The sequence below is a fragment of the Sciurus carolinensis genome, chromosome 7, assembly GCF_902686445.1.
Source record: "Sciurus carolinensis chromosome 7, mSciCar1.2, whole genome shotgun sequence".
In the NCBI taxonomy this organism is placed as follows: Eukaryota; Metazoa; Chordata; class Mammalia; order Rodentia; family Sciuridae; genus Sciurus; species Sciurus carolinensis.
The window spans coordinates 9,562,200-9,587,600 of record NC_062219.1 but is presented as its reverse complement, the minus strand read 5'-3'; the positions used below and the strand labels follow the sequence as shown (position 1 = coordinate 9,587,600).

General features: G+C 56.7%; 1 protein-coding gene across 4 annotated transcripts in view; it reads left to right on the top strand.

Annotated features, from left to right (window-relative positions):
• Synj2 (synaptojanin 2) overlaps positions 1-25,401 on the top strand; it is an 81,882-nt gene that overhangs the window by 26,398 nt on the left and 30,083 nt on the right. For all 4 annotated transcript variants that reach the window (XM_047558264.1, XM_047558263.1, XM_047558267.1 and 1 more), the window contains exons 3-8: positions 6,223-6,493; positions 8,381-8,606; positions 11,509-11,592; positions 19,100-19,161; positions 21,844-21,940; positions 24,222-24,394. In XM_047558264.1, the coding sequence (XP_047414220.1) occupies positions 6,223-6,493; positions 8,381-8,606; positions 11,509-11,592; positions 19,100-19,161; positions 21,844-21,940; positions 24,222-24,394 (913 nt within the window). The remainder of the gene's footprint in view (positions 1-6,222; positions 6,494-8,380; positions 8,607-11,508; positions 11,593-19,099; positions 19,162-21,843; positions 21,941-24,221; positions 24,395-25,401) is intronic.

Genomic DNA, 25,401 nt, shown 5'->3' with positions numbered 1-25,401 from the left:
CCGTGACAGATAGCACTTGGTCAGGACTACTGGGTGCCAGGGGCCAGCCACAGGTCACTCAGTTAGTCCTGAAGATAAGCCGGTGTGATACCAGGTCTCGGTCCCCGGTCCCCATGTGTAGCGAAGGAAATGGGCTCAGAAGGTTGAGTCACCTACCTGGAGGGAGCAGCTCGGCAGGGCTCCAGAGCCTCTGCAGCTACCTCCAGCCCCTCCGTGAAAACCTGCAGCCTCCGAGGGCCTGGGCAGGGATGTTCTCTGTGGTCATCTTCTGTCGTCATGGAGGAATCCTGAGGCCCTTGGCCTCCACAGGGCTGCTGGGAGGACTGCAGCCCTGATGGACGCTCTCCCTCTCCCCCAAGGCGGCTGGCATGGTCTCATCCCACGCTGCAGAAAGGGAAGCCCTGGAAACTTGTCCTGTCCTGTGTCTCCCAAGACCCCTGTCCTCACGGGGTCCCTTCTGGACCAGGAGGGTTCAGTCACATGTGCAGGGACAGTTGGCAAGGTCTTTTTTACATGAGTGATTCCTTTGCTCTCATGGACTTGGATTCAGGGAAGCAGGGACACAGGCTCAAGTGGTTGCCCCCGCCACCAGGCTGTCCGTCCTCCTGGGAGGGACAGCTGGCAGGATGTCCAAGGAGGACAAGAAGAAGAGTGCCTCTCCCCTCCAGGGACCGGCCAGTTTCCCTGTGCTGTGCTCAGGTCCACTGCCAGGAGTTGGTCCTACAAGAGAAGGGTGGCAGCCCTAGTCCCACAGAAGTCCCGTCAGAGCCAGGCGGGCGTCTGCGGGGTCCATGGGGCTGCTGCAGGGACTTCCGGGGCATGGAGTGTAGGGGAGGTGACTGACTCCCAGAGCTGCCACGAGCCCTCGTCCTGTCCCCAGTGGGTGTCCCCAGTGCCCCGGAAGAGTGAGTGGACACAGTGAACCAGGACAGAGCAGCTGAGCCGGCACACGCCCCGCCCGGGGGAGGGCCATCGGGCCCCAGCCCCCTTCCTTTTGTCTGAGACAGGGTCTCCCTGTGGCCAGGCTGGCCTTGGGCTCCTCTGGGATCCTCCTGCCCCACCTCCTGAGTCACCGGGACTGTGGGGTACCCGCCACCCTGGCGGCCAGCCCTGCTTCTGATGCTCCCGAGGCTCGGCCCCTCCAGCCGCAGTCACTGCTGCGAGTGGTGAAGATTAGGTGGCTTGGGGAACATCAGGGTCCTTTGGCCCTGTTTTCTGCACATTTCAGAGTGTTCCTGGGACCTCTGAGAAGTCCCCTGTCTCTGAAGGCTGGAGAATCCTCGGGGTTCTGGCTTTGCCCTGACATTCTTTCCCCAGGTGTTTCACCCTGGAGTATGTTGAGCCTCGTGGAGTCAAATTCCAGCTTTTGGTTACCCCCGAGATGACATCAGGAGGGGCCTCCCTGTTGACTTTCTTAGGCTGAGGTTTTCTGAACCAAGAAAGAGGCTTCCTCCCTGAAATGCCAGCAAACAGGGGCTATCTCATGATGAGTCAGGGTGTTAGGCTACCCGATAGATATAATACAAACATAGAAAGTGAGTACAGCAGAAAAAAGAATTTATCTCAGTGATGTTAGGGATTTAATTCCTCTTCAACCCACGCTCTCAAGGCCTTCCTATTTCACAGTTCAAGGGACTCTATTCAAATCCCAGTCTAATGAGTTGTGTCTCCTGGAGTTGTACAGTGCACACACAACCTGTGCATTCACACATGACAGCCCTACAAATTCTCCACCAGACAGCCCTCCTGCCGTCCAGCTCCAGCTTCACTGCTGGCTTTCTGCATTCATTTAATTTCTCCAGGGCTCTTTTCCCATCTGTAAAATCGGGAAACGGCTTCATCTCTGTTCTACACAGTCCTTGAGAGCTCTTCATCAGGGGATGCACATCAAGTCTTGAAACCTGTGGGTGTTCCTCAAACACTAATCGGGCTGGCCGCAGGCGTGGTGGGAGCAGCTGCTGTCCAGAGGCTGATGGGAGGAGGGGAGAAGCCTGTGCGCCCCACCCCTGCCCTGCCCCAGTGCAGCCTGAGAAGCTCTGCCGTCTCCTCCTGTCTCTGGGAGAGCTGGGGGCGGGCTGCCCTGCAGAGGGCTCTCCCCGAGGACGGGTGTGAAGTCAAGGGCCCAGCAGTGGCCTAGGGTGGTTGGCTCCTTGGGCCGTCACTCTGTGCAGGCTGCAGACAGCCGATTTCCATGTCTGGTCCCTTCAGACTGAAGCTTCTCGGGAGCGGGCAGTTTCGCCTTGGGCCTTGGATTCGGGGTGCACAGCGCTCCTGAAAGGGGCGGCCTTTGTGCCTTAGCATGATTCATTGACTATTCCTGCCCAGCGGGGTGCTGGTAAATTCTGGGCTCCCGATGGTGGGGGAGAGCTGGAGGGTGGGTTTGCCAACCTCCGTGGTGGTTGACTGTGCTGGCCGCAGTGGACTTCAGGCTGCCTCCATGGAGCTGGGGACACGATGGGACTGTCACCAGTGGGGGGACATGGCTCCTACCAGGTGCTGTGGGCAGCCCTTCGTGCTCCTCACCAGCAGGGGGCGAGGGCTGGAGACCACGCGGCATGCAGGACTCTGAGCCCTTTAGGTCAGGGCAGCACCCCCTCTGGGCAGTCCTCCTGCTCTGGAGGGACAGCCTGGATGTCCCAGTCCTCGGAGGCCCCAGTGTGCGTGGCCTGGGAGGTGGAGGACTGGGAAGGGGTCACAGGCACCCCGTTTGGGGCTGGTGTGGATGGCTGGGGAAATCCGTCTGAGCCCGCGTGAGAAAGGCCTGCAGGGAGGACCTGGAGGCTTGGGCTGTCGCAGAGCAGGCCTGTGTCTGCGCGGGGCCATCCTCATCCCGTGGTCTGACAGGTGGCCACCTCTGGCTGGCTGAGCTGAGGAGCCTGGTGCTCATCTAGGGTTGGGGGAATTGGGCGGCTTCTAACTGGGAGCTGCTTTGAAGGCAGAACTGTCGGGGGAGGAGTCTCTACGCTGACACTGTAGTTTCAGGGTTTTGTTTTTTGGGTTTTTTTTTTGGTCCTGAGGGTTAAACCAAGGTGCTTTACCCTCAGCGGCATCCACAGTCCTTTTTTATTTTTTATTTTGGGCAGGGTCTTGCTGAGTCGCCCAGGCTGGCCTGGAACTGGAGATCCTCCTGCCTCAGCCTCCTGAGGCGCTGGGATGACAGGTGTGCACGCCTGCACACCTGGGTTATTTAAAAAGTCATTATTGTGGTAAAACGTGTGACATACAGCCTGCCGAGTACAGCCAAGTGGCCCTGACGCTGCCTGCGGTGCAGCTGCTCCGCCATCGGCCATCCGTCTCCAGGACTCGCGGCGTCCTCCCAGCTAATCTTCTGCCCCAGAAGCAATGTGCACGGGTTGTTTTACCCATCCCTCCAGCTCCGCGGCTGCAGGCGGTGTCCAGATGAGCCTCTGCCCTCCTGGCTGTGTGTGGGGGTGTCCCCACGTCCCTTTCTGGCCCGTCACCCACTCTTGTCTTCCCCCCACCTCACTCTGGCCCACATGTGGTCTTGCTTTAGCTGGAGCCGGGGGCCTGGAGCATTCACCTGGAAGGGACGTGGAGGCCATCCGGTGCACCCTTCCTGAGGTCCAGACAGCAGGGAGACCGGTCCAAGGCCCTGCAGGCCCCTGGAGGGCGCAGAGCCCAGAGCCCAGAGCCCAGAGCCCAGAGCCCGGTCTTCTGAGTTTGATTCTTCCCTTGCTACAAGATCCTTGTTCCTTAAGGCATTGGCCCAGCCTCAGCTGACACTTCTGAGACCCTCAGGCTGGGTTTGCTTCTTGGTTGTCTCACAAAAGCACAGCCCAGATCCTGGGGCCTCATGCCAGAGGCAGGCGAATCCAACAGTTCTTGCTCTGCCCGCAAGGACGCCTCTGTGGTGGTCGCTGGCCTGTGTTGCACTGACGGGTGGGCAGGGGCAGTGCCCCCAAGCCATCTGGTGCCAGAATTGAACCCTGACATTTCCTTAAAATCTGTGGTACACAGACAAGGGCTGTCCAACAAGATCGGGAAGGCCAGCCGGGTATGGTGGCGCACATGTATAATCACAGGGGCTCGGGAGGCGGAGGCAGGAACATCGTGAGTTCAAAGCCAGCCTCAGCAACTTAGCAAGACCCTGTCTTTAAATAAAAAATAGAAAGGGCTGGGGATGTGGCTCAGGGGTGAAGCGGCCCTGGGTTTAATCCTCAGTACAAAAAAAAAAAAGTGGGAAGGACAGAGTGGAAGAAAGAGGAAGCCACGCATGGGGGGGTGGAGCCTCCTGGGGAGGCTGCCAGGTGAGGCCGGAAGCTTGTCTTTAGGTTCCTCTGCAGCCGCACACCATGTCTGAGGGGCACAGACAGGGGCTCTGAGCCAGACAATTCCAGGTCCTCGACTCCTCCCCGTCACTGCCCCGAGCACGGAGGACAGGTCTCTTGTCCCCACTGCCCCCACCCCCACGGAGCTTCCTTGCCCACAGTGTTGAAGTCAGTCATTCCAGGGACGCAGTAGAGGCTGGTTTGCAGGTGGGGGATGGCCAGTGAAGGGCCTGAGCAGGGAGCCCACAGCTGACCTCTGGCAGGGACTCTGGACAGGCTGCTGCTGTTGTTTAGTACTGGCTTAGGAGGACCCGGAGAACCAAGGGGCACGTCTGCAGCGAGCCCTTTCTTTCCCATCTGTGAACACAAACAAATGTGCGTCGTGTTTACGTCTCGGAAGGCGAGCCGCAGACCTAGAGGCGGAGCAGACTCTGCTTTCCCTCTACCAAGAAATGCCGTGCGCCTCGAGACGCGGTGCCTTCCTGACGCGGTTTTACTTTTGCCCAGACGTCTTACGTCGTGCCGCTTTATGCTGCTTGACCACCCGGGCACTGGACACAGCTGCAGTGTTGAACCAGAACAAGCTCTTAGACCCCGAGCGTAGGCGCCAAACCCCGCCTGCTGACCGGGGACCTGTGGCGTTGCCCCTCCCGTTCTTCGTAAGCGCTCCCTCATGCCACGGGCCCCTCTGTCTCCTCTGGGTCCCCGGCCTGCCAGGAGCTGCCGGCTCCCTTCACAGCAGCCTGGGCCTCCTGCCAGGGACACAGCCCCCACGAAGAGACCGCAGAGGGAGTTGGGTAGAAACCCACCGCCTGCGTTGGACGGGGGTTGGGAGTGGACAGCTGGGAGAGGAGCCTGTGTCCTGGCCTGTGGGTGCCTCTCCCCCCACGGTGAACCCTGTTGGGCAGCATGGTTCCCGCACCATGAGTTGCGGACATTAGGATCCAGCGCTCTATGTGGTGGCCACTGGCCACGTGGAGGAAGTCTTGCTGGGAGGGATCCCTGAGACCTCAGTGGGGCAGGAAGGGTTCTCTGGGCCCGAGGCTTCTCCGGGGCCCTGTCCTTTGATGGGGGCAGTGTCCCATGTCCTTGGGGCATGGTGTTGTGTGATGGGGGACATGGAAGAGTGGCGGCCCCAAGAGGTGTGGGGGGACGGCAGTGCAGGAATCTCCCAGCAAGTGTTCCCCAGACACCTGTGTCCTGGGAGACACCGGTGCCCAGAGGAACCCCTCTGCTGAGAGACTCAGGCAGGACCCAGCCGATGGCTCTGTGTGCCTAGGTGGTGCCTGGAGGGACCCCTGCCTGCCTCGGGGGCTCGGTAGGCTCCTTGGAGGAGAAGTCATTTGCCTGGTGAGAGCGGAGGGCTGAGGTGGCGGTGCCCACAGAGCCTGGGAAGGCCAGCAGCTAGAGTGCGGGGGCCCAGAGACCTTCGGTCCTGTGGGACAGAGCCTGGGAGGTGACTGGGGAGAGGGGCCGTCTCGCTGGGTAGGTGGCCGTGGGACGTCTGGGCGAAGCCCGGGGTGGATAGCATGCACATGTGAGAGCCACAGAGGCCACCCCTCCAGGGCAGCAGGCCTGGGAACGTCCCTCCACTAGTGGGGCGGGACAGGAGGGGCAGGGGACAGAGGAAGGTCACCTCAGGAAGGGGTGTCGAGGGAGCCATGGAGGGATTTAAGTCTGCGATGGGACAGGGTTGGGAAGGCCACTTCTGAGACCACTGTGAGGGACTGACCAGGTCCAAGTCAAGGCAGTGGCCAGGAGGGAGTGGGCAGGGGTGGGAGGCTGCAGGTGGGACGTGGTGGAGGGCTGGGGTCTGGAAGGCTCACCCAGAGTCTGTGCAAGCAGGTGCTGCTGGGCAGGGCGCTGCTGCGACTGTCCTGGGGTGGTGACCCCCAGCCAGCCCTTCAGCTCTCCTGCCTGACTTCCCTTCCAGGTGGCGCTTCCCTGAGCTTCCTGGTGTTGGTGACAGGCTGCACGTCGGTGGGCAGAATTCCAGATGCAGAAATCTTCAAAATCACCGCCACGGATTTTTACCCTCTCCAGGAGGAGGCCAAGGAGGAGGACCGGCTGCTGGCCTTGAGGAAGATCCTCAGCTCCGGGGTGTTCTACTTTGCGTGCCCCAACGACGGCTCCCGCTTTGACCTGACCGTGCGGGCGCAGAAGCAGGGCGATGACCGCTCTGAGTGGGGGAACGCCTTCTTCTGGTGAGGGGACTCTCCTGGCACCTGTCCTTGAGCCCATCCGCACCAGCCCCAGGAGTCTGGGTCTCCTCTGGAGGCTGAGGGTCGAGATCCATGCCCACTCTGCACAATGAGGAGCACACTCCCCCTGCATCCCCGTGAGCTCCGGCACGCTTGGGGACTGTTCAGGTGGCCAAGGAGGAGGACCGGCTGCTGGCCTTGAGGAAGATCCTCAGCTCCAGGGTGTTCTACTTTGCGTGCCCCAACGATGGCAGAGAGGGGTCTAGGGAAGGGGAGGTCCCCCTGGTGCCCCTTTATGGAGTGGACTCCAGAGTAGATCTGCAGTTGGCGAGGAGGAAGCAGCTGTGCAGGGTGCCTGGTGCCCGCTGGCGCCCACTTGGGGGCCTGGTGTGGGAGCTCAGGGTGGGGCCCACAAAACCGCCCGTTCTGTCGTTGGCAGACTGACCCTGGGCCTGTTCGCCTCACCCTGCCATGTGGGGTGCAGCCTCTGAAGCGTTGCTTCCCACAGTCACGTCCTGGCCGGGGGCTCGGAGCCGCTTCCCTTACCGGTGGGCCTCCTCCTCCCAGAGGGCCAGGCAGCGACTCTAGAAACAGATTATTCCAACTCAAGCGTTTGCCAAGAGCCCCTCCTGCCCCTGGTGACCGGCTGGCTCTGGAATCTGGAGGCCCGGCCTCTGCACCACAGTGGTTTACCTTGGGAAGTTTAGCAAGTGACTCAGAAGAGGGAAGGCTCTTCGTACAAACTTTGTGGTCATTGGTTTTCATGCAAAGCAGCTCAGTGGGGGCAGAAGCAGGCCAGACTCCCTGCAGGGTGAAGGTGGCCATGGTCGCAGTTGAGGAAGCTGGCCCTTCAAAGAGGGCCTTCCTGAAGCTGCCTGAGATCTGCCAGAGCTCAGCACAGATTTCAAGCAGTGGGAAGGCGGTGCTGTTTTGAGGAAGCTCCAGGGCAGGAATCAGGTCGCCTTTTTTAAACAAGTAGGGCACTGTGACCTCAATTTACTCCAGACCCTGTCAGAGGGAGTCCCCTGGGGCCAGGCCTCAGAATGGCACTGCCAGGTCCCCTGGGTGTGGGGGAGGCCAGGCGGCCCGGGGGTGGGAGGGTGTGAGTCCGTTTGTAAGTGCTGGGCCTTCATCAAGGGGCTGGGGCTGGAGAAACCCCCTGCCACCAACTGCTCCGTGACCTTGGGAAGTACTTCACTTCTCGTGCCTCAGTTTCTTTATCTGTAAAAGGGGTTCTGCTAACGCCTCTCACACGGGGTCATGTCAAGGCCGTGGTGAGTTAGCCCACCCCAGAGCGTGCACCTGGCTTGCGTCTTTATCACTACAGACTCCAGAGCCCAGAAGAGTCCCCCTGGTGTGGGGAGAACCATGGAGCTTTTGTTCTTTTTGACTTCATATGCACATGGTGGTACCAGTGCACGTATGTATGGTATTTAAATTAGTGTGCATAGATTCAATGATTATTTTTATCATTTGTCATGACCACAACTATGATTTAATCCAAACGTATGGTTAAATTCTTTGCTGATGGGGTTCCAGTCAAAGTGTGTGGTGGCCGCGGTTCACACTGAGGGTCCTGTGAGCCCCTGCCAGGTGCCGACTGGCTCAACCCAGCTCTGCTCCCCTTTGCAGATGCTGTCCACACACACGCGGTGGCTTTAGGAGAGGGCTTCTTGCTTCTTCCTCCTGTGCTGTCACAGTGGGCCTGCCATCGGGGTCTGTCTGAAGCACGCGAGCTTCCTGGGTCTGTACAGCCCCGGTTCTCGTGGGCCCAGTGCACCCCCTCCCCCTGAGCCGGAAGCCAGGCCCCACAGGCGTCCACCCCGCCGGCTTTGGGTGCCGCGCTTGCTGGAGGCTGTCAGGTGACCCCGATTGGTTCCTGTTTTGCAGGAACCAGCTGCTGCATGTGCCCCTGAGGCAGCAGCAGGTGAGCTGCTGTGACTGGCTGCTGAAGGTCATCTGCGGCGTGGTGGCCATCCGCACAGTGTACGCATCGCACAAGCAGGCCAAGGCCTGCCTCATCTCTCGCGTCAGCTGCGAGCGCGCCGGCGCCCGCTTCCACACTCGAGGCGTGAACGACGATGGCCACGTGTCCAACTTCGTGGAGACAGAGCAGGTCGGTGCCAGGGCCCCCGTGATACCAGGGGGTTCAGAGTCCCGCAGCTCATGTTTCTGCTGGGGCAGCAGCGGCCCTGATGGCGTGGAGCTGGTTCTGATCGTGGCTTCTGTCTGTGTGTCTGCCACTGGAACTCCGTGTGAACATGCGGCCTCTGGTTGGCATGGCCTGTCTCTTGAGTGTCATCTCGTGCTTGCTTACCTGAGGTGTTCTGACTAAAAGCCATCAGGAATGTTTGCTGCGGCCAGGAAAGGTGGCACTTGTTCTGGGAGCAGCGGACAGATAACCCAGTAGGGCCTGAAAAAAAATTGTAGGAAGAAAGGTGGACCAGCACCAGAAGAGGAAGGGAAGCGGCTGGCGGTCACTCTAAGGGAGCTGACCTCCATCCAGATGCCCGGGCGGCGCCCGGCAGCCCGGAAGCGTGCCTGTGGTGTGGCAGTGGCTTTCCGCTCCCGCGGAACGGAACCAGCTGTGAAATCCCTCGTTGGTGTTGCTCCCCAACTCCTCTTCTCATTCCCAGAGACGCAGTCTCACAACTTGTTTTCTGCTCTTTCTCCCTGTAGGATGGTGCCGCCTGATAGAGTAACAGGGATTTGACTCTCAGAAAGGACGCCCAGGGGGGCACTGTTGTGACACTGGGTGGCAGGCTGCACACCTGCGTGGAGCACAGGTGTGGCTCCGCCTCCTTCTCTGTGGCTGGGGGAGGTGTGATTGTGGGAGATAAGTCCACCCAGTGACTGGGGTATTGGGGGTGACAGGGTGTGCTCCCCAGAGGGCAGGCAAGGAAGGATCTGGTTTGGAAACGCGGGGTGGGGACGTAGGAGTCCAGCAGGAGCCTTTAAGATGGAGCTATGTACACGGGTGCCTCTTCTGCTGCGTTCCAAACCCTTTTCTTTTTATGGCCCAGGACACTGGCTTCTCAGGGTGGTCTCTCTACCGCCCAGTCCAGGAGCCACACTCCTGCTGGCCTCCCATGGCCCTGGGGCTCCGTCCTTCCTCGAAGGGCTTCTGTTTGCCCTCTGGGGCCTGTGGCTCCTCCTGGTCTCCCTCCTAGTCCTGTCTGTCCTTGGTTCCCTGCTCTCCCACTGCCTCATCCCGTTTGCCTGGTGTCCTGCCCCCGCCCCGGCCCTCGACTCCCTGATTGCCTCGTCCATGCTCACAGCAGCTACGGGCTTTGAGTGGCTGCTCCCCACCCTCACTGACTGTGCATCAGGTGACAATGACTTTGTTAGAGAGAGGGAGACGGAAAGAGGTTCACTAATGTACCCAAGGCCGTTCTGCTGGGCAGGGAGTTTGCAAGGTGGAAGTCAGACTGGACTGGGCCTCTCTCGGGGCTCTGTGTCACTCTTCATTCGGCCTCCCCCCGGGCTCCCAGTGCTGGCCATGACAGAGGCACCCGGGAGGTGAGACGGCACCCACCCCTGATGTTCAGACCGTCCTTTTGCCCAGAGGAGGTGCTGGGGGCCAGACGTGGACCTAAGGGCCATGTGGGGGACATGGGTGGTTTTCCCAGGGAGGCAGCCTTCCTGCCACTGTTCAGAAGCTGGTTCCGAGCAAGTGCAGCTCAGGAGGACCCAGGTGGGGGCCAGAAGCTGCGCTACTGTCATGTGGTCATCAGAGTGAAGGATGAGAGTCCCTTATCTCGGGTCAGATCCTGGGCTTGCTAACAGTTCATGCTAGAAGGTGACCCAGCTGGTTTCTTCCTGAGGAATCTGAACCTGTGTGGCCCACAGTGTTGGTCAGTTGCTGTCCTTAACCTCATGGTAGTGTTCAGGCCTGTGGTCATTTGAACAACTGCTATTCTGCCCTGTTTTTGTTAGAATAGTGGAAGGTCACAGATCCGCCGGTGGTCAGTACCTGGAAACAGACCGCACATTCCGAGTCCAGTGCTGCTTCTCCTTGGAGACTAGAGCTAGAATTACAGTTTGCAGCCTAGATACAAGTCTGGTGTCATTCCTGTGGTCCAGGGACCTGTGGTCCCCTGCCGAATTACTAATGCATGTGTGATCCGAGTGTGCTCTGCCTGCGTGGAAAGCCACCCTGTAAGGGAGCCTGGTTAGCAATGGAAAGGACTGTCAGAGGCGCCCGGGCTGGCCCAGCCAGCCAGGGTAGAGTTGCACAGATAAAGGCCAGGATCTGATAACCACAGCCTTCCCCTGGGTGCTCAGGGCCGGACTTTTTGTCCTTCAGACTCCCTTGCACTCCAGTGTCACTGGAGGCCTGTGGGCCCGTTCTGAATAACAGGGAGGGGGACCTTTTTTAAAGCCTAAGTGTCATTTGCTTCTGTGTAAGGGCTGTGCGCTGGAAGCTCACGGATACTGTGTTGCTTCGACTGATTGAGTAGTGGTGGCCCAGGGCCAGGACCCAGTGCAAATTCAAGTTGAGTCTTGCCTTACGCTGCAAAGCACAGACGGACAGGTGCGGGCGGCGAGGTCCTCTGACTGTGTTGCTTGTTCATTTTGTTTCATTTAATCCTTTCCCAGTAGCTGTCTGCTCTTTAGCTATTGGACAGGTAAAAATAGAGGCTCTAAGGAAGGTTTTAGCTAAACCCCAGAGCACATCTGCTTTTATTCCTCAATAGGGGTGGGTGGGTGCGGGGCTTTTTAGGGAGGTGGGTAAGGTTGCATCCTAGGAGGGTGAATTCCCACAGACGCCAGGGAGGTGCCAGGTCTGGGGACCTCCAGCCCACTCCAGACCCCTCTTCAGAGGCTGGCCAGCAGCTGGCATGCCCTGTGGGTTAGGAAATGGCACCAGCCATGCTGGGTGAGAGAGCAGAGGGCACCGAAGTCCACTGTCTGCCCTTCACGGCTGGTGTCGGGTCACAGGCACCAGATCCTGTTACTGGCCCAGGACCTTCGGTTTCATTGAAGAATACCTTTCCCTCTGTTTCCTTCTGCTGCAGACGATCTACATGGATGATGGAGTGTCGTCCTTCGTCCAGATCAGAGGCTCTGTTCCGCTGTTTTGGGAGCAACCAGGGCTTCAGGTAGGTGATTCAAACAAGGACTATGTCCGCCTGTGTAACAGTTCCTTTGCCCTTCCCTTTGATAACTGGCTCAATGTTCTGTGTGTAGTTTCTGGTCTTTTCCTAAGACCATCTGTATCGAGCTGAGCTGTGTGCGTGTGCGTGTGTGGGTGTGTGTGTGCGTGCACCTGCGAACTGTGCATGGTGTTTGCTGTTGACCTGGGTGCAGACTGGGACCCTGCTGGGGGGCCCCAGAGCATGCCTGGGGGGGTTGCCTTAGGTGGGACCCTAAGTTGGTGTGCCGGGCGAGGACGTTTTTTGAGCGCTGCAGCTCTTACAGGGGCCTTAGAAGGGTCTGGGGACCCTTTGTGGCAGTGTCATGTGTCTGGCGCTCAGGGTGCCTGTATGCCACGTGAAGATTGCACAGAGCTTTCTTGTGGTTGCTAAAAATACCCTGAAGCATCCAAAGCAGGGTGCGGGTCAGTGCCAGCGGGATTTGGCTTCTGTGTCCTGGGAAGAGTTCAAGGGCTGTGGACTCGGTCCAAGAACACGCTTGTCAATGAAGGCTCTGCTGCTCCCTCAGCAAGGCAGATCAGGGCAGAGCGGACTGGAGATTCCCCACACCGACCCCATCTTCTCCCCTGTCCTGGGGAGCACGGGTGCCTACAGAAAGCCCGTCTCCTGGGGCCTTGGTCACCTTCAGCTCTCCTTACCAAGGGCTCTCGTGTGACTGCATTTGGATGGGCAGCCAGAGGCTGAAGAGGCCCCGGGTGCTGTGTGCCAGGTAGTTAGGGGTGTTGGACACAGTGGGGCTTAGACGCCTGGCTTGAGTTCAGCTACTTGGCCCAGGGCTGCTGGTAGGTGAGCCTCTTGTCCCCGGTGTGTCAGCTTGCTGCCTCGATGGCGCTGGCATGTCGGCTAACTGCCACGCCAGCTCTGAGAGTGAGGTGGATGGTTGAGCATCTCATTTGGTCTCTGGGTTCTGTGGGGGAAGGTTCATGGACAAGTCCTCACACTGGAAGAACGACCCAGAGGTAGCGGGACGGTGGTGGCCTTGAGAGGCAGCAAAGGCAAGCGAGCTGGCGCTCCGACCTGACAAGGAAAGCTGGCCCCGCGCTTCCGAAGGAACTTTGTTTTTGGAGATACGGCTTCCTTGCCGTCAGCTCGCCCGTTGAGAACACCAGCTCCACAGGCCGTTCCCAGGGTGGTGAGCCGGGCACTGTCGTCTGATTTTGGAACACTCCCGTCGCTGCTGGAAACCCGTGTCCGTCCTCAGCTCGGGCTCAGGCCTGGTAGCTCCCGGCTCCTTTCTGACTCTACCGGATGGGCCTTCAGCCAGTTCCCATCCCAGCTGATGGAAACTTAATGTTCTTTAAATTTGGAATCTTCCTTTGGAAACGTCTTGCTCTGTATTTAAGAGGACAAAAATCATAGGTCAGACAAGTGTAGTACAAGAAGGAATCTGGAGACCATGTCATGTTTCAAGGGCAATTTATAAGAAATCTGCCAGTTGGGGGGGTGTTCATGACCGTCCTAGAATTTTGGAAGGACCCTTTAGAGTTATCTGTTTCGCCCTCACACCAAACTCGGGGGTCCTTCTCTAGGACCCCAGAGGCCATGCTCTGGGCCACACCTGGGGATGGCTCTGATTGATTGTGACTCCCTCCTGGGACCATGCCACTGTCTGTCTGTCACGGCAGGTGATCAGCGACAGGAGTGAGCCTGAGTCTTCCTCCCGTGGCCCACCTGCCGTCTGGAGGGGTCCTCATGGTCCTCCCTCTGCCATTTTGTCTCCTCTAAGGCCTTCCACCTTCCTGGCCTCTTGGGTCCCATTTCTAGGACTCTTGATGTTTTCTGGTTTCTCTCATCTGAAAAACAAAACCAAGCTTGTCAGTCCCTTCTTTAATTTTGGTCTCCAGCTTGTCAGTCCCTTCTTTAATTTTGGTCTCCAGCTTGACCTTGGCAATGCTGCCTGTGCAGCCTGACCCTGCTGTGGAACGGCTGTGCCTCGGTCTGATGTGAGCCTGGGCCATGGGACATGGATGCTCAGCTTTCTGGCAGCACGTCACCCCCTAGATTGCTAACTCGAGCTTCCCCGAAGCCTGCGTGGTGTCTTCAAACGCAGTTCTAACGGCTTTCGTTAATCTTGTTAGGGATTTATTGACCTCTGGGCCTGAGGCTGTGCTTATCCTCTTATCTGCCACTGAAGAGAGATTAAGTCATCCTCAGAGGGCACCAGGAGGGCAGCTCTCCATGGTGGTCAGTGGCCACTCCGTCTCGACTTCAAAGCAGGCTTCAGGATCAGTTCTGGCTGTTTGCCTCCATTTTGAGCTTTTCACCTTCACTTAGGATGAAACATTCAAGGATTTGGAGGCATTCTGAGTTGCAAGCCTGGGTCTTCTTGGGAGCCAACTCAGGAGCACCATTCCTGCTGGGGTGGAGAGGACAGAGAGGCTGTGGGTGGTGATTTCTCTGCACGTACCACAGGCTTGGCATCTTCAGAATGCGCTAATGAATCGTGATTCTCTCTGTGCCTTTAATAGTTTGACCTTTACAGGGTTCATAGGTTGTACGGTTTATAAACAACCACAGTGACATTTTGCCCTTAAAATCCATTGCCCCCCCTTACAGCTATACAGACTTGGGTTCTGGTTCAAATTCTGGCACCCCAATGAGTACCACATATGTTTTTGGGGAAAGGGGTATCAGGGATTGAACTCGGGCACTTGACCACTGGGCCATCCCAGCCCTATTTTGTATTTTAGAGACAGGGTCTCACTGAGTTGCTTAAGGCCTTGCTTTTGCTGAGGCTGGCTTTGAACCTGTGATCCTCCTGCCTCAGCCTCCCAAGCTGCTGGGACTACAGGTGCGCACCACTGCACCTGGCTATCACCATGTACTTTTGAGAAGTTCTTATCTTTGCTAAATCTCAGTTTAATCTTCTGTAAACGGGGTTAACAGTACTGACCTCAGAGGGTTATAGAAAGGATTAAATAGAATATGTATTAGAATTTAGCACAGTGTCTGTGACCAAGAATGCGCAAGATGGCAGCTGTTATTGATAATGGAAATACCTGATAACATCAGGGACAGACCTCGTTGGGAGTAGCACAGTTCTGCTACTCAGCACAACGACTCAGCACAACGACTGGTTTCCTGGGCTGTTTCTCTGCCACCCCTCATAGACTATCAGGACATCAGCTAAGCCATTGGTCACCCTGGGACATTTGTGGAGCATCTTCCAGGTACAGGGGGATCAGAGACGGCCTTTGCCTCGGGCAGGGACACAGCAGTGTTGTGTAAATAGAGCCGTAACCGGAAGGCGGAGATCCCAGTTACTGTTGTGGGGAGGGGCAGGCGGCCCAGGTTGAGGGGTTGGGTTTGGGGTGCAGCTGCCCGAGAGTCCCGAGGGCATCCATGTCTGGACTGAGGGGTGGGTGGGAGGCGCCGCTCAGGTGAGGGAGGCAGCCCTGGCAGAGGGGAGAGCAGGTGCACGTTTGAGACCCCAGGGTCGCAGGTGTCCAGGGTGCTCCAAGTTCCGCACTTGGGCTCCTAGGTGAGGGGTGGGCTGGGAGGAGGCAGGGAGGAGGCCGAGTGGCTGTGTAGGTTGGAGCTGCCCCCAGGAGCCACCGTGTGGGGCCAGCTCTGCTGCTCGTTAGCATCACCGGGGGCTGGAGTGTTGCTCGGCAGTGAGGCCCTGAGTTCCTTCCCCAGCACCAAAATAAAATTTTAGAAAAATGAAGTCATCAGCTGAAGAGTGACCTGGGAGCTTTAAGCCTCCTGACACTCGGCCGAAGCCGTGTGGATCGGCTGGCCGTGTCGGGTGGGGCCGGCAGCTGTGCTTTCTGAAGCCCCTAGGCTGCTCTGGGTGTGCAGGTGAAGCGGTGGTCCTGGGAGGGTGCAGGGAACTGGGATTCCAAGCCTCAGTCTATTTCCGTTAGCGCTGCTGCGACGACATCAGGAGCCACCCACCCGCCAGGCCCCTGCACTGAGGCTCGCGCTGGGGTGCTCGTACCCCAGGTGGAGCCGTGGGGGCCGGGGAGCCTGGGATCCTGATCTTGGTTCTGCCGGTGCTGCTGCCGGGCCTCTGCTGGGACCCGCAGCCAGGGCTCTGGAGGCTTGGACTGGTCTAATGGCCAACCCCCTTTAACGTGGCATGTGGTCCCGAGACCGGAAGGAACGACTTTAGGACCCGGACAAGGGCAGTGACCCTTCAGCAGGGGCTAGAGCGGGGCGGGCTAAGTAGAGGGAGGGCAGCTAAATAAAGCAGTGACTCGGCCCCAGCAGCCAGGCCAAGGGAGGCCTCACTCCCGCCAGCTGCAGCTCCTTCCTGAGCTCCCACACGTGGCGGCCTCGGGAGCAGGTGACACCGAGGAGGGCAGTGCCGGGCAGCATCGGAGTGGACCCGCGGTGCGGATGTGATGGCAGGCCAGGGAAATCTAGGCTGCAGGGAAGAAGGATGGTTTCCTGAGAATGGGGGCTCCAGTTCCTCCATTCCCCCCAGACCCTCACCCACTTTAGAAGATAGAGGGGCCTGGCCCAGGGCCATGCTGGCTGGGAGGTCACAGAGGCCCTGCGGCTCTGCAGTGTGGACGTGTCCCCGGAGCTGCTGCCTCCCCGCTGTCCCCTTCCTGCCCCTCACAGGCATTCACAACCCCAGCAGAAGGGGACGGAAGCAGACAGGGGTGAGTCAAACCTGCGTGGCCCAAACCAGAGCAGGCGTGCGTGGACGTTGCTACAGGGCTCGAGGCAACACGTTCCGGGACCGACCCAGGAGGCTTGCCCAGCAGGTGCCCACGGACCACACTCTGAGAACCACTGGTCCAGATTCACAGGTCCTTTCCAGCCGTCTCCTGCCCTTGACTGCTTCCTGTTCCCGGGTGGCCTGTTGCAGTGACGTTGGTCTGTCCATGGTGGGAGATGAGACCTTGCCAATGGCAGTCCTGCCCACAGGGAGAGAGACAAGCCAGAGGCCTGGGAGAGCCGTGCGGTGGCCTCCGGTCCTGCTGTTGGCTGCTGCTTCCGTCTGCCTCCCCCCGTCCCTGAGCCCCCCACCCACATTGAGGGGATCGCGCATAGCAAGATGCCTCGTCTCGCGGTGAGCTGCTGCTTCTCGGCATTTGAGGGCAAAAGCTCGACCAACTTAGCCTTTGTTATCCAGACTTGTCAGGAACTTTCTAGTGTTTCTGGGTCTTTCTGTGGTGATCCTTGCTGGGTGGTGATCATCCAGGGCACGAGACGCTGCCTCCACCCCTGTCTCTCCATGGCGACCGTTCCTCAGCGGCGGGCTGGCTCACCTGGTCTTCGTGACGAGGTTCCAGAGCCTGGAGAGCAGCACTGCCAGGCGGGGTGTGGTGCGGGGGCGCCACCTTTTTAAAAGAAGACCCTTGGCTCTGAGGGAGGGAGAGACAGGCAGACCCGTCCAGCACTGGAGCTTGTCAGCACAGGCCAGGCCCCTGACCACGTTCTCTTCTCCCTGCGTCCCGTAGGGATGGCTCACCCGGAAGGGCGACAGGAGCGGTGGGTGGGGCGGTCTCCTCAGCCCTGCAGGGCCAGGCGCGTTGTTCCAGTCGAGTGTATGACTTTCCTCAGCCGGGCCTTGGTGGCCTGGGGAGAGGAAGTCGGGGTAAACGCGGCAGCAGGATGAAGGCCTTGGGGCTGAGTCTTCCTCAGGTGCCCTGTTCCTGCACAGCGACCTCATCGGATGGACACAGTTCCCTGGACCAGGGTCTCGGGAGCACAAGGGATTTGGGCTTCGTTGCGTCATTGGTACAGACGGCCTTCTCCTGGGTGGTGGAGGGCGCTCTGTGGTGTCCAGAGCTGTAAATGAACGCAGGGTGGAGCTGGGCAGTGGCCGCGCCTGGCCGTGTGGGCACCACCTGTACAGCACCAGAGACGAGCAAACCCAATGGGACGTTCCGCAACACTTGAAATAATTTAAGACCCACAGGAGAGTTGTAAGAACAGAGTCCTTCAGCCAGTCGCCCTGAACTGTGAATGTGGTCACGCGTTTGGCTTTTATCACTTATTTTCTGAACCTCTTGAGAGTGGGCAGCATGGTCGGGCACCCCCCGAGGCTCCTCCTTACCTGTAGTACTTCAGGTGTCTCTCCTGGAGCAGTCGCACCCCGACGTCACCAGAGCGTCAGTGCACGTTGGAGAAGTCCAACGCTGACAGCACTCTAGTCTGATCTGCAGGCAATCTCCAAATGGATCAGTTGTCTCAGTATGTCCTCTGTAGTACCTTGTCCCCTTCAGTCTGGGGTCACGTTCTGTATTTAGTTGTCGCCCGTCGGATCTTTTTACCCTGGCCTCTTTTCTTGGTCTTTTTGCCTTTCCCGACATTGACACTTTCCGAGAATGAAGGCCTTCTTTTTCTTTACATTGAGGGTCTCTCATTTGGGAGTTTCCTGGTGTTTCAGGATCTGGATCCCTGGCCAGAATGCCACCAGGGTGACACTGGTGTCCATCTCCCCCTCCTGTTGATTTTGGTCATCAGTCAAGGTGTTTTCAGTTTTGCCACTTATAATGAATGTTTCCCCTTTCAATAAAAAAACAACCTCTGGTGGACACTTCGAGATCATGCAAGTATCTTGTTCTTTATCAAATTTAAGATTTCTTACCAAGAGATGACCTTTGCTGTTGTTTACTACGGTGGTTATAGAATGATGATTTTCTACTACCCCCTCCACATTTATCAAGTGATATTCTACTGTAAGGAAGAGCTTCCCATCTCCCCCATTTACCTACTCACCCATCCATCCATCCACCCACCCATCCACCTCCATGAATTAATCCATCCGCCTGCTGTCATGAACCCATTCACTCCCCTGTGTCCATGAACTCATCCATCAGTCCACATATGCATGAATCCACCCACCCGTCTATCTACACATGAACTTGTTCATCCACATATCTATGAATCCATCCATTTATCCATAACTATTACCAATATAGATTTCTATTTTATTCATTAGTTTATAATACACGACTGTCCTTATATAGTTTGATGCTCAGGTGGCCCCAAATTTTGTCAAAGACAGTCCCATCAAGCTGATTCTAATAACAATATGTATTTTAAATTTGTTTTTTTAAAGTAAGTTGAGTACTGAGTAGGTTGTTGTAAATATTAAAACAAATCAGATAATTAGCGTAACCCAGATTTTATCAAGAATTTGAGGTCCCTGAAAGAGAAAGGAGTCTGAAAATTAGTTTTTCCTGCTTGAATGGAGAGTTTGGGCATCTGCTTCATAATTTCACCTTAGAATTGCTCCCGTGGCAAAACTCCACCCGGCAGGGATCATGCTGTAGGCAGGTCTGGGCAGAAGCACAGCCGTACCCCAGGCTCTTGGACCTGAGCGAGGAGCATGGTTAGCAGCATCCGGTGAGCAGAGCCTCTCTGAGCTGGGAGTGGGCCCCAAGGTGGCCGAGGGGCTGCCTGCAGCCTGGGTGGCGGTGAGAAATGGAAAAACCGCTGCCTGTGCAGCTCGCGAAGTGGAAGAGTCACTCTGTTCTCTCTCCTGCTGTAGGTGGGCTCCCACCATCTGAGGCTCCACAGAGGCCTGGAGGCCAACGCCCCTGCTTTCGACAGGTAGGGGTCTTTGAACGCCACCCGAGGCCTGTTCTGCGCCGTTCAGGCAGTGGGGCAGGGGGCAGCGGGGAGGGGTCTCTAGACCCCAGGTCTGAGTCTGCCTTTTTCTTTGGTTCTTTATGCGAGAAAGGAGTTTTCAAGGTGGATTTTTTTTCCTTACCAGTTCCTTCTTGCAATGAAGTTTCATGCATTTGCCTTGATTAATAAGGGTTGATCTAAATCATAGGATATAATGGTATTTGGAAATGAGGTGACGTGTGTGAAGCCACCCTGAGGACAGGGCTGCTACGGCCCCCAAGGTGCGGCCAGGTGTCCTTGGACGGGCGCGCCTCCTCCCCTCCAGGACGCTGCTGCACTCTCAGTTATTCCATGGATTTGGTGCAGAGCGAATCGCTTCTTCCTCCACCGCTTTCCATGGCTGGGCTTCTGCCCACAGGAGCTGGTCCTTTGGCAGTGCTCCGCTGGTGCGCTCTGGGTCTGTCCCACTGTCTCTGATCACTCCGGCTGCCTCTGTAAGTCAGAGGAGAGGGTGTTTGGAGCAGGCCTTCCACCGTCCCGCTTGAGCGGGAGCTTGGCATCTGGGCACAGTGACAGGGCCACAGGAGTACTGACCTTCTGGAAGCCCAGTGCCCACCTGCCCCTCACAGACAGTGTCCCTCTCCGTCAGCCCTCTTGCCTTGTGCATGGCTGCCAGGCCTGGAATCTCTGCGTGGACACTGGGCTGTGTCTGACGATTGTTTCCACCCCAAAGAGGAGAAGGAGGGTGCTCCCAGTGAAAATCCTGAGTCCTCAATGTCCCCAGAACCTCCAGGTTCCCCTCTCGTTTCGTTTCCCCTAACAGGAACAGATGGGCAGAGATAGTGGGAAAAAGGTCCAAATGCCCAAAACAACTAAGGCCAGGAGCAATCTTGATGTCACTGACTTTGAAGTGGGCGCCAGACTCTCCCTTACACCCCGAGTCAGTGGAAATCGCCTTTTATCAGCAACAGCAATATCGCCTTATTTTTAGATTGAATGGGAAGCAAGAAAAGCCGACTCCCACCTGCCGAGCACTGTCCTTGTCGCTTGCTCGCCTCTCTCTGGGTCCCCCTGACTTCCCTGCATGAGGAGGATGAGCCCAGTTGTGCAGATGGAGGGTGGAGAATGCGGTCCAGGAGGGCGGGGGGTGGTGACAGGATATGGGGCGGGAATAATAAGTACGAGTTTCTCATCCATCCCTGGAATTTGGAACCAGTGGGAAGTAGGTCCAGATGGAGATCAGACATCAGTCTGACTTCAGATCAGCTGCAGGGTGGGGTATGGATACAGAGGGCTTCCTCGTGTTGCCCAGTGGCCGACCGGCAGAGGTGGCAACTCAGCTTTTCTTGCCAAAGGCAGAACCCCCATGTGTCAGACCTCAGGCCAGGATGCACCTTCTCTGTGCAGATCCCATTTCCTCCTACCCCGTCCCTGGGCTGTCAGGAGCAGGACTCCCACAGAGTTCCTCCATGCAGCGACCGGAGCCCAGGAGGGGCTCACCCTTAACTCAGGTCAGTGAGTTAGCAGACAAATCTAAGTTGAAACGACCCTCTTCAAACACTCGTTTTCTTTCTACTCCATATGCTATCCCTCAAAGTTTGCAAGAGAATATTTTTTTTTTTGAGCTAAAAATGGTTCTTTTGTCATCATTTTTTTTAAAAGTTCTGTTTATAAAAGAAACATGTCATTGTAGACATTGGGGAAAAGAGAAAAATGTTTAAAGAAAAGAAATTTCAACTCAAATAACACTCCACCCCTGGAACATAATGGTGTATTTCTTCTTTGTCTATATTTAGCCATAAAGATCTCACTATTAAGTTACAATTTTGTCTGATTTTTACATTGCATCTTTTCCCTATGTCTTTAAAAGAGCACTTCAGCATTTCTAACATTAACATTATAGTTACTTTTAACAAGTTGGTAATAAAGGATAATATTGGAGTCTCTCCCTAATATTTCAACATGCACATTTAAAAATAGCCTTTGATGCAGGAATATTTTGCTAGAGCCTATAAGACTTGTACTTTCTGGTTTTGGTTCAACATAGTGAAATGCAGAACTTAGCTAGATGCCGCGGTTGAGGGCTCACCCACTGGAGTGTGGAATCTTGAGACGGATCAGTGCCAGGTAACCAGGAGGTTAATTTCAGAGCTGGGCATAGTGGTGCACGCCATGATCCCAGCTAGTAACTGGAGATGCTGGAACTGAAGGGCTGAGTTTGAGGTTAGTCTAGGCAACACAGCGAAGCCCCATTTTTTAAAAAATACTGATTTCAATGATATGCATGTTGTGTTTACAAGACCATGGTAGGTCAGGGTTGGCTGCTAGACTTGATGGTGGTGCTCTGTAGAAGGGCCCACATTTCCACCTTGTAGAAATTGGAGGTGCTGTGTGTCTTTCCTGGCCTGAATCTTCCATGCAGACTGGCCCTGACAGACCTGTTTCCATGGATGAAATTTGGAATGAACAGCAGTGGTGGCTGGGAGGGTGTGATTTTTCTCTACCCCAGGGCTCCTTTCTCCACACTCTGGGTCAGTGGCATGACTGGTTGTGGATTCTGGCCCTGCGAGAGTGCTGTCCCTTCTGCACCTCTTCCTTGAGCTGCAGGATGGGCCAGTCTGGACCCAGGTGTCAAGGCATCACCGCCCGCCGGCTCTCTTGCAGGCACATGGTACTTCTGAAGGAGCAGTACGGGAAGCAGGTGGTCGTGAACCTGCTGGGCAGCAGAGGCGGAGAGGAGGTGCTCAACAGGGCCTTTAAGGTAACACCTGCCACTGACTACTTCTCACCTGGTTTGGGAGACAGGCACAGAGGCATCACCAGGGCCTCCAGGTGGGCTTCCGTGGGCCCTGGGCCCAGTGGGTGGGGTCTTGGGTTGCTAGAGTTTTCCCCAGGGCTCCACCAGCAAGCAGGGCAGTGCTGGCTGCCTCAGGCTCCTGATGCATCCAGTCTAGTTTTTCTAAGCTGAGGGTTGAGGGAATTTGCTTAAAGTCAAAACAAAGCTGCATTTCCCTGAGCTCCCCAAATCTGCTTTCCCTGAGGCCTTCTGCTCTCTCTTGGAGGGTTGCTGTTTAGTGCAGACAGGGAGAAGGTGAGCTCAGTGGCTGGGGGGGGCACCTCCTGGGGTTTCCCCGCCGCACTGCAGGGCATTTGTGCCTCAGTTGCTCTTCAGAGCCCTGCTGGTTCCGAGCAGGATGCCTCATGCTGCCCCCTGCTGGCCAGTTGACCCTCATGTCTCTCCCTGTCGTCTGGTCTGCTGTGGAAGCGTGCCAGCTCCTGGCTGGTTCTTTCCAATTCCTGGGTGCCTGGTTCAGGGGAGGGCAGATCCTGTGAGCTTACAGTCCACCACGGAAAACTCCAGAATGAGTTGTGGAGGCCTCCTCACACCCAGTATCCCTATGAGCTTCCAGTCCACCACGGAAAACTCCGGAATGAGCTGTGGAGGCCTCTGCATTCCTTGCCCAGACTCCCATGGCCCCAGCTTAGTGGAGAAAGACTCTGGTTGTTGGAAGCTCAGGAGGGCCCTGAGAGAGCTTAGGGGCATCTCGGCAGGGGTGATAGTGGCCTGTGTAGCCTCTGCTGGCACTTTGACCCGACTGGAGAAAGCCACATCCATCTGGAGTGCTTATATCACTCTGCATAGGAAAACCACATGCTGGGAGCAGGGACTTTCTGGTTGCCCATTTTATCTGGCCAGACCGGCTTTTCCTGTTTGGATTGTTGCTATGAGCAACAAGCTCAAGAAATCTCTCCCCACCCACCCATCTTGGCAGCATTGCTGGCTGCTTATTTTAAGAAAAGGTGGGGGGCAAACAAAACAAACCCCAGTCCCTTTCCCTTTTCTGCCTTGAGCTTTGGGGAAAGGATGTTCTCAGCCCTCCCCCAGCAACTGGTGCCCGTGCCCCTCACACGGAGACCGAAGCCTCTTTTGTAAACCAGAGGGCAGGAGGTGGCCCAGGTCGGGAGGGGCAGATCCCTGGGCCTGGAGGAAGAGGCCGCAGTCCAGCTGCAGACCTGGGTCACAGCCCTAGGGAGTCCCTCAACCAGACTGAGGCCAGTGGACGGGCAGCCAGCCCAGGCCTCGGTGGTTACCAGTCCACGGCTGGATGAGGAGCTGGCTCTGGAGTGTGAGCCCTAAGCTACCAAGCACGCTGTTCAGTTCCACAGGTTTTTTTCCCAGTAAGACTGCCTTGATGATGGCAGCATGTGTCGATTGATGTTTGGGCTGGTTGAAGTGACCTGGAGTCCTTCTAGTCCTTCAGCGTCCTCAGGACCCCTGGCTGGCAGACACTGGTCTATCTGACCTGAAGCCTCATGGTGCAGGGTGCAGTGAGGCCCAGCGGTGGGGACCTGGGAAGGCAGTCAGTCTACCCTGGACCCCGGGGTGGGGAGTTGTGGGCCAGGCAAGCCTTGGGGAAGGAAGGCCTCTACGGGCAGCCCAGCCGTGCTTCCCCCTTGGTCTTCAGCTTCACCCTGGTTGTTGGCCTGTGCCTGGGCCAGGTGGGTCCCTGGCCACTCATCTACTTCAGCCTGAGGTTTCATGGGTCTGCATCTTACTGACCACTCTAGCCTGGAGACCGCAGAGCCTACCCACTGGGGCTGGTGCCAGTCAGGATGGGCTGGTTACCAGGGCAACAGGAACTGGATTATGAGCTCCACAGCCTCCTACTTACCACTCTTCCTGAGGGCCAGCACACTTGGGCCCCCTGAAGAACAGAGCAACCCTTCCCTCACCTGTGCCCTCCAAGAGCCCTGCAGGAGTGGGATGTCCCCAGGGAGCCACCCCTGCTCCGGCCTCTTTTGTGCAAGGGGGAACTTCTGCCCTTGTGCAGGCAAGCTGTTCTTTGTAACTTCTGTGCCCCAGGGTCTTTGACTGTGCTTCCCTTTTGGGGTAAGGGCTGACCACCCCCCTGGTCCACCATGAGCCTCATGGCTAGCCCTTGCACTCCAGAGGGTGACTGGTTGGCCACATGCGGCCTGCAAGCGGAAGGTCGCTCTCACTGCCCTCTGTGGCCTGACTACCCTCCCCTTTCCCTTTCCAGAAGTTGCTCTGGGCTTCTTGCCATGCTGGCGACACGCCTATGATAAATTTTGACTTCCATCAATTTGCCAAAGGCGGGAAGCTAGAGAAATTGGAGAACCTGTTGAGGCCTCAGTTAAAGCTACACTGGGATGACTTTGACGTGTTCACCAAGGGCGAGAATGTAAGTCCACGGTGAGTCTCGCCCGCCCGCTCCGTCTTCCTGGGTGAGGAGTTGGGCCTCGGCTCTGGGGGTGCCTCGTTGGAGGCTTTCCCCTCCCGCACAGCTTGACTCGTTTCCTGGGTCATGAGCCCCAAGATGTCGGGCATCGTGGCTCCAGCCTTTTTCTCTCCCTTCCTGCGTTCAGAGACGTGCTTAGGAGTTTGGGGAGTAGATGGTAAACCATGGCTTCTGGAAAAAGAAACGTTCTACTGACTTTGTTAAAATGTTGGGTTCAGATGCCCACATGACTTATCCACACCATGACAAGGACTGTGAGAGCGAGCAGGCACTGTCACCCGTCATGGTGGACAACCTGGTATAAACCCACAATGCCCAAGGGCTGTGGGTCACCCTGTTCAGAGCCGAGAGAAAGAGGAAGTCCAGTTTCTTCTGATCACATAAGTCGATCCTCATTATTGGCAGATCTCAAATTTGAGAATTCTCCAAATTGCTAAAAACTTATATGTGACCCAAGAATCTGCTCACGGCACTTCATGGTCATTGACAGACATGTGCAGAACAAGTGAAAAATTTGTCACCCAATGGTGTACGTTCCCAGTGAGGTCGAAGGAAGTGGGCTCTGCCTGCTTGCTCAGCCCTCAGACCATACGCAAGGGTCCTTGCCACTCCTTAGTGCCCTGTTTTCACATTGTCTTGCCTCTTGCTCTCTTGCTGGTGATTTCACTGTTTAATGTGGCCCCCAGGGACAGTGCTGAGTGCAGGAAGGCAGTGACAAGCTTCGTTCAGCCATGGATTATGGGGCCCTTGGCCTTGAGTTTGGTATTAACAAAGCAGCAACATACAGACTTGACTTACATGGGAGTTATGTCCTGATAATGTGGAACTTGCATTTCAACATAGTGTGTAAAAAAATCTTAAGTCAGAGCTGCATTTAATACTCCAGTTAACCCATCATAAAATCATCTGGTGGGATATCCTAAGTCAAGGGCTACCTGTATATATTTCATTAAGGTGCCTT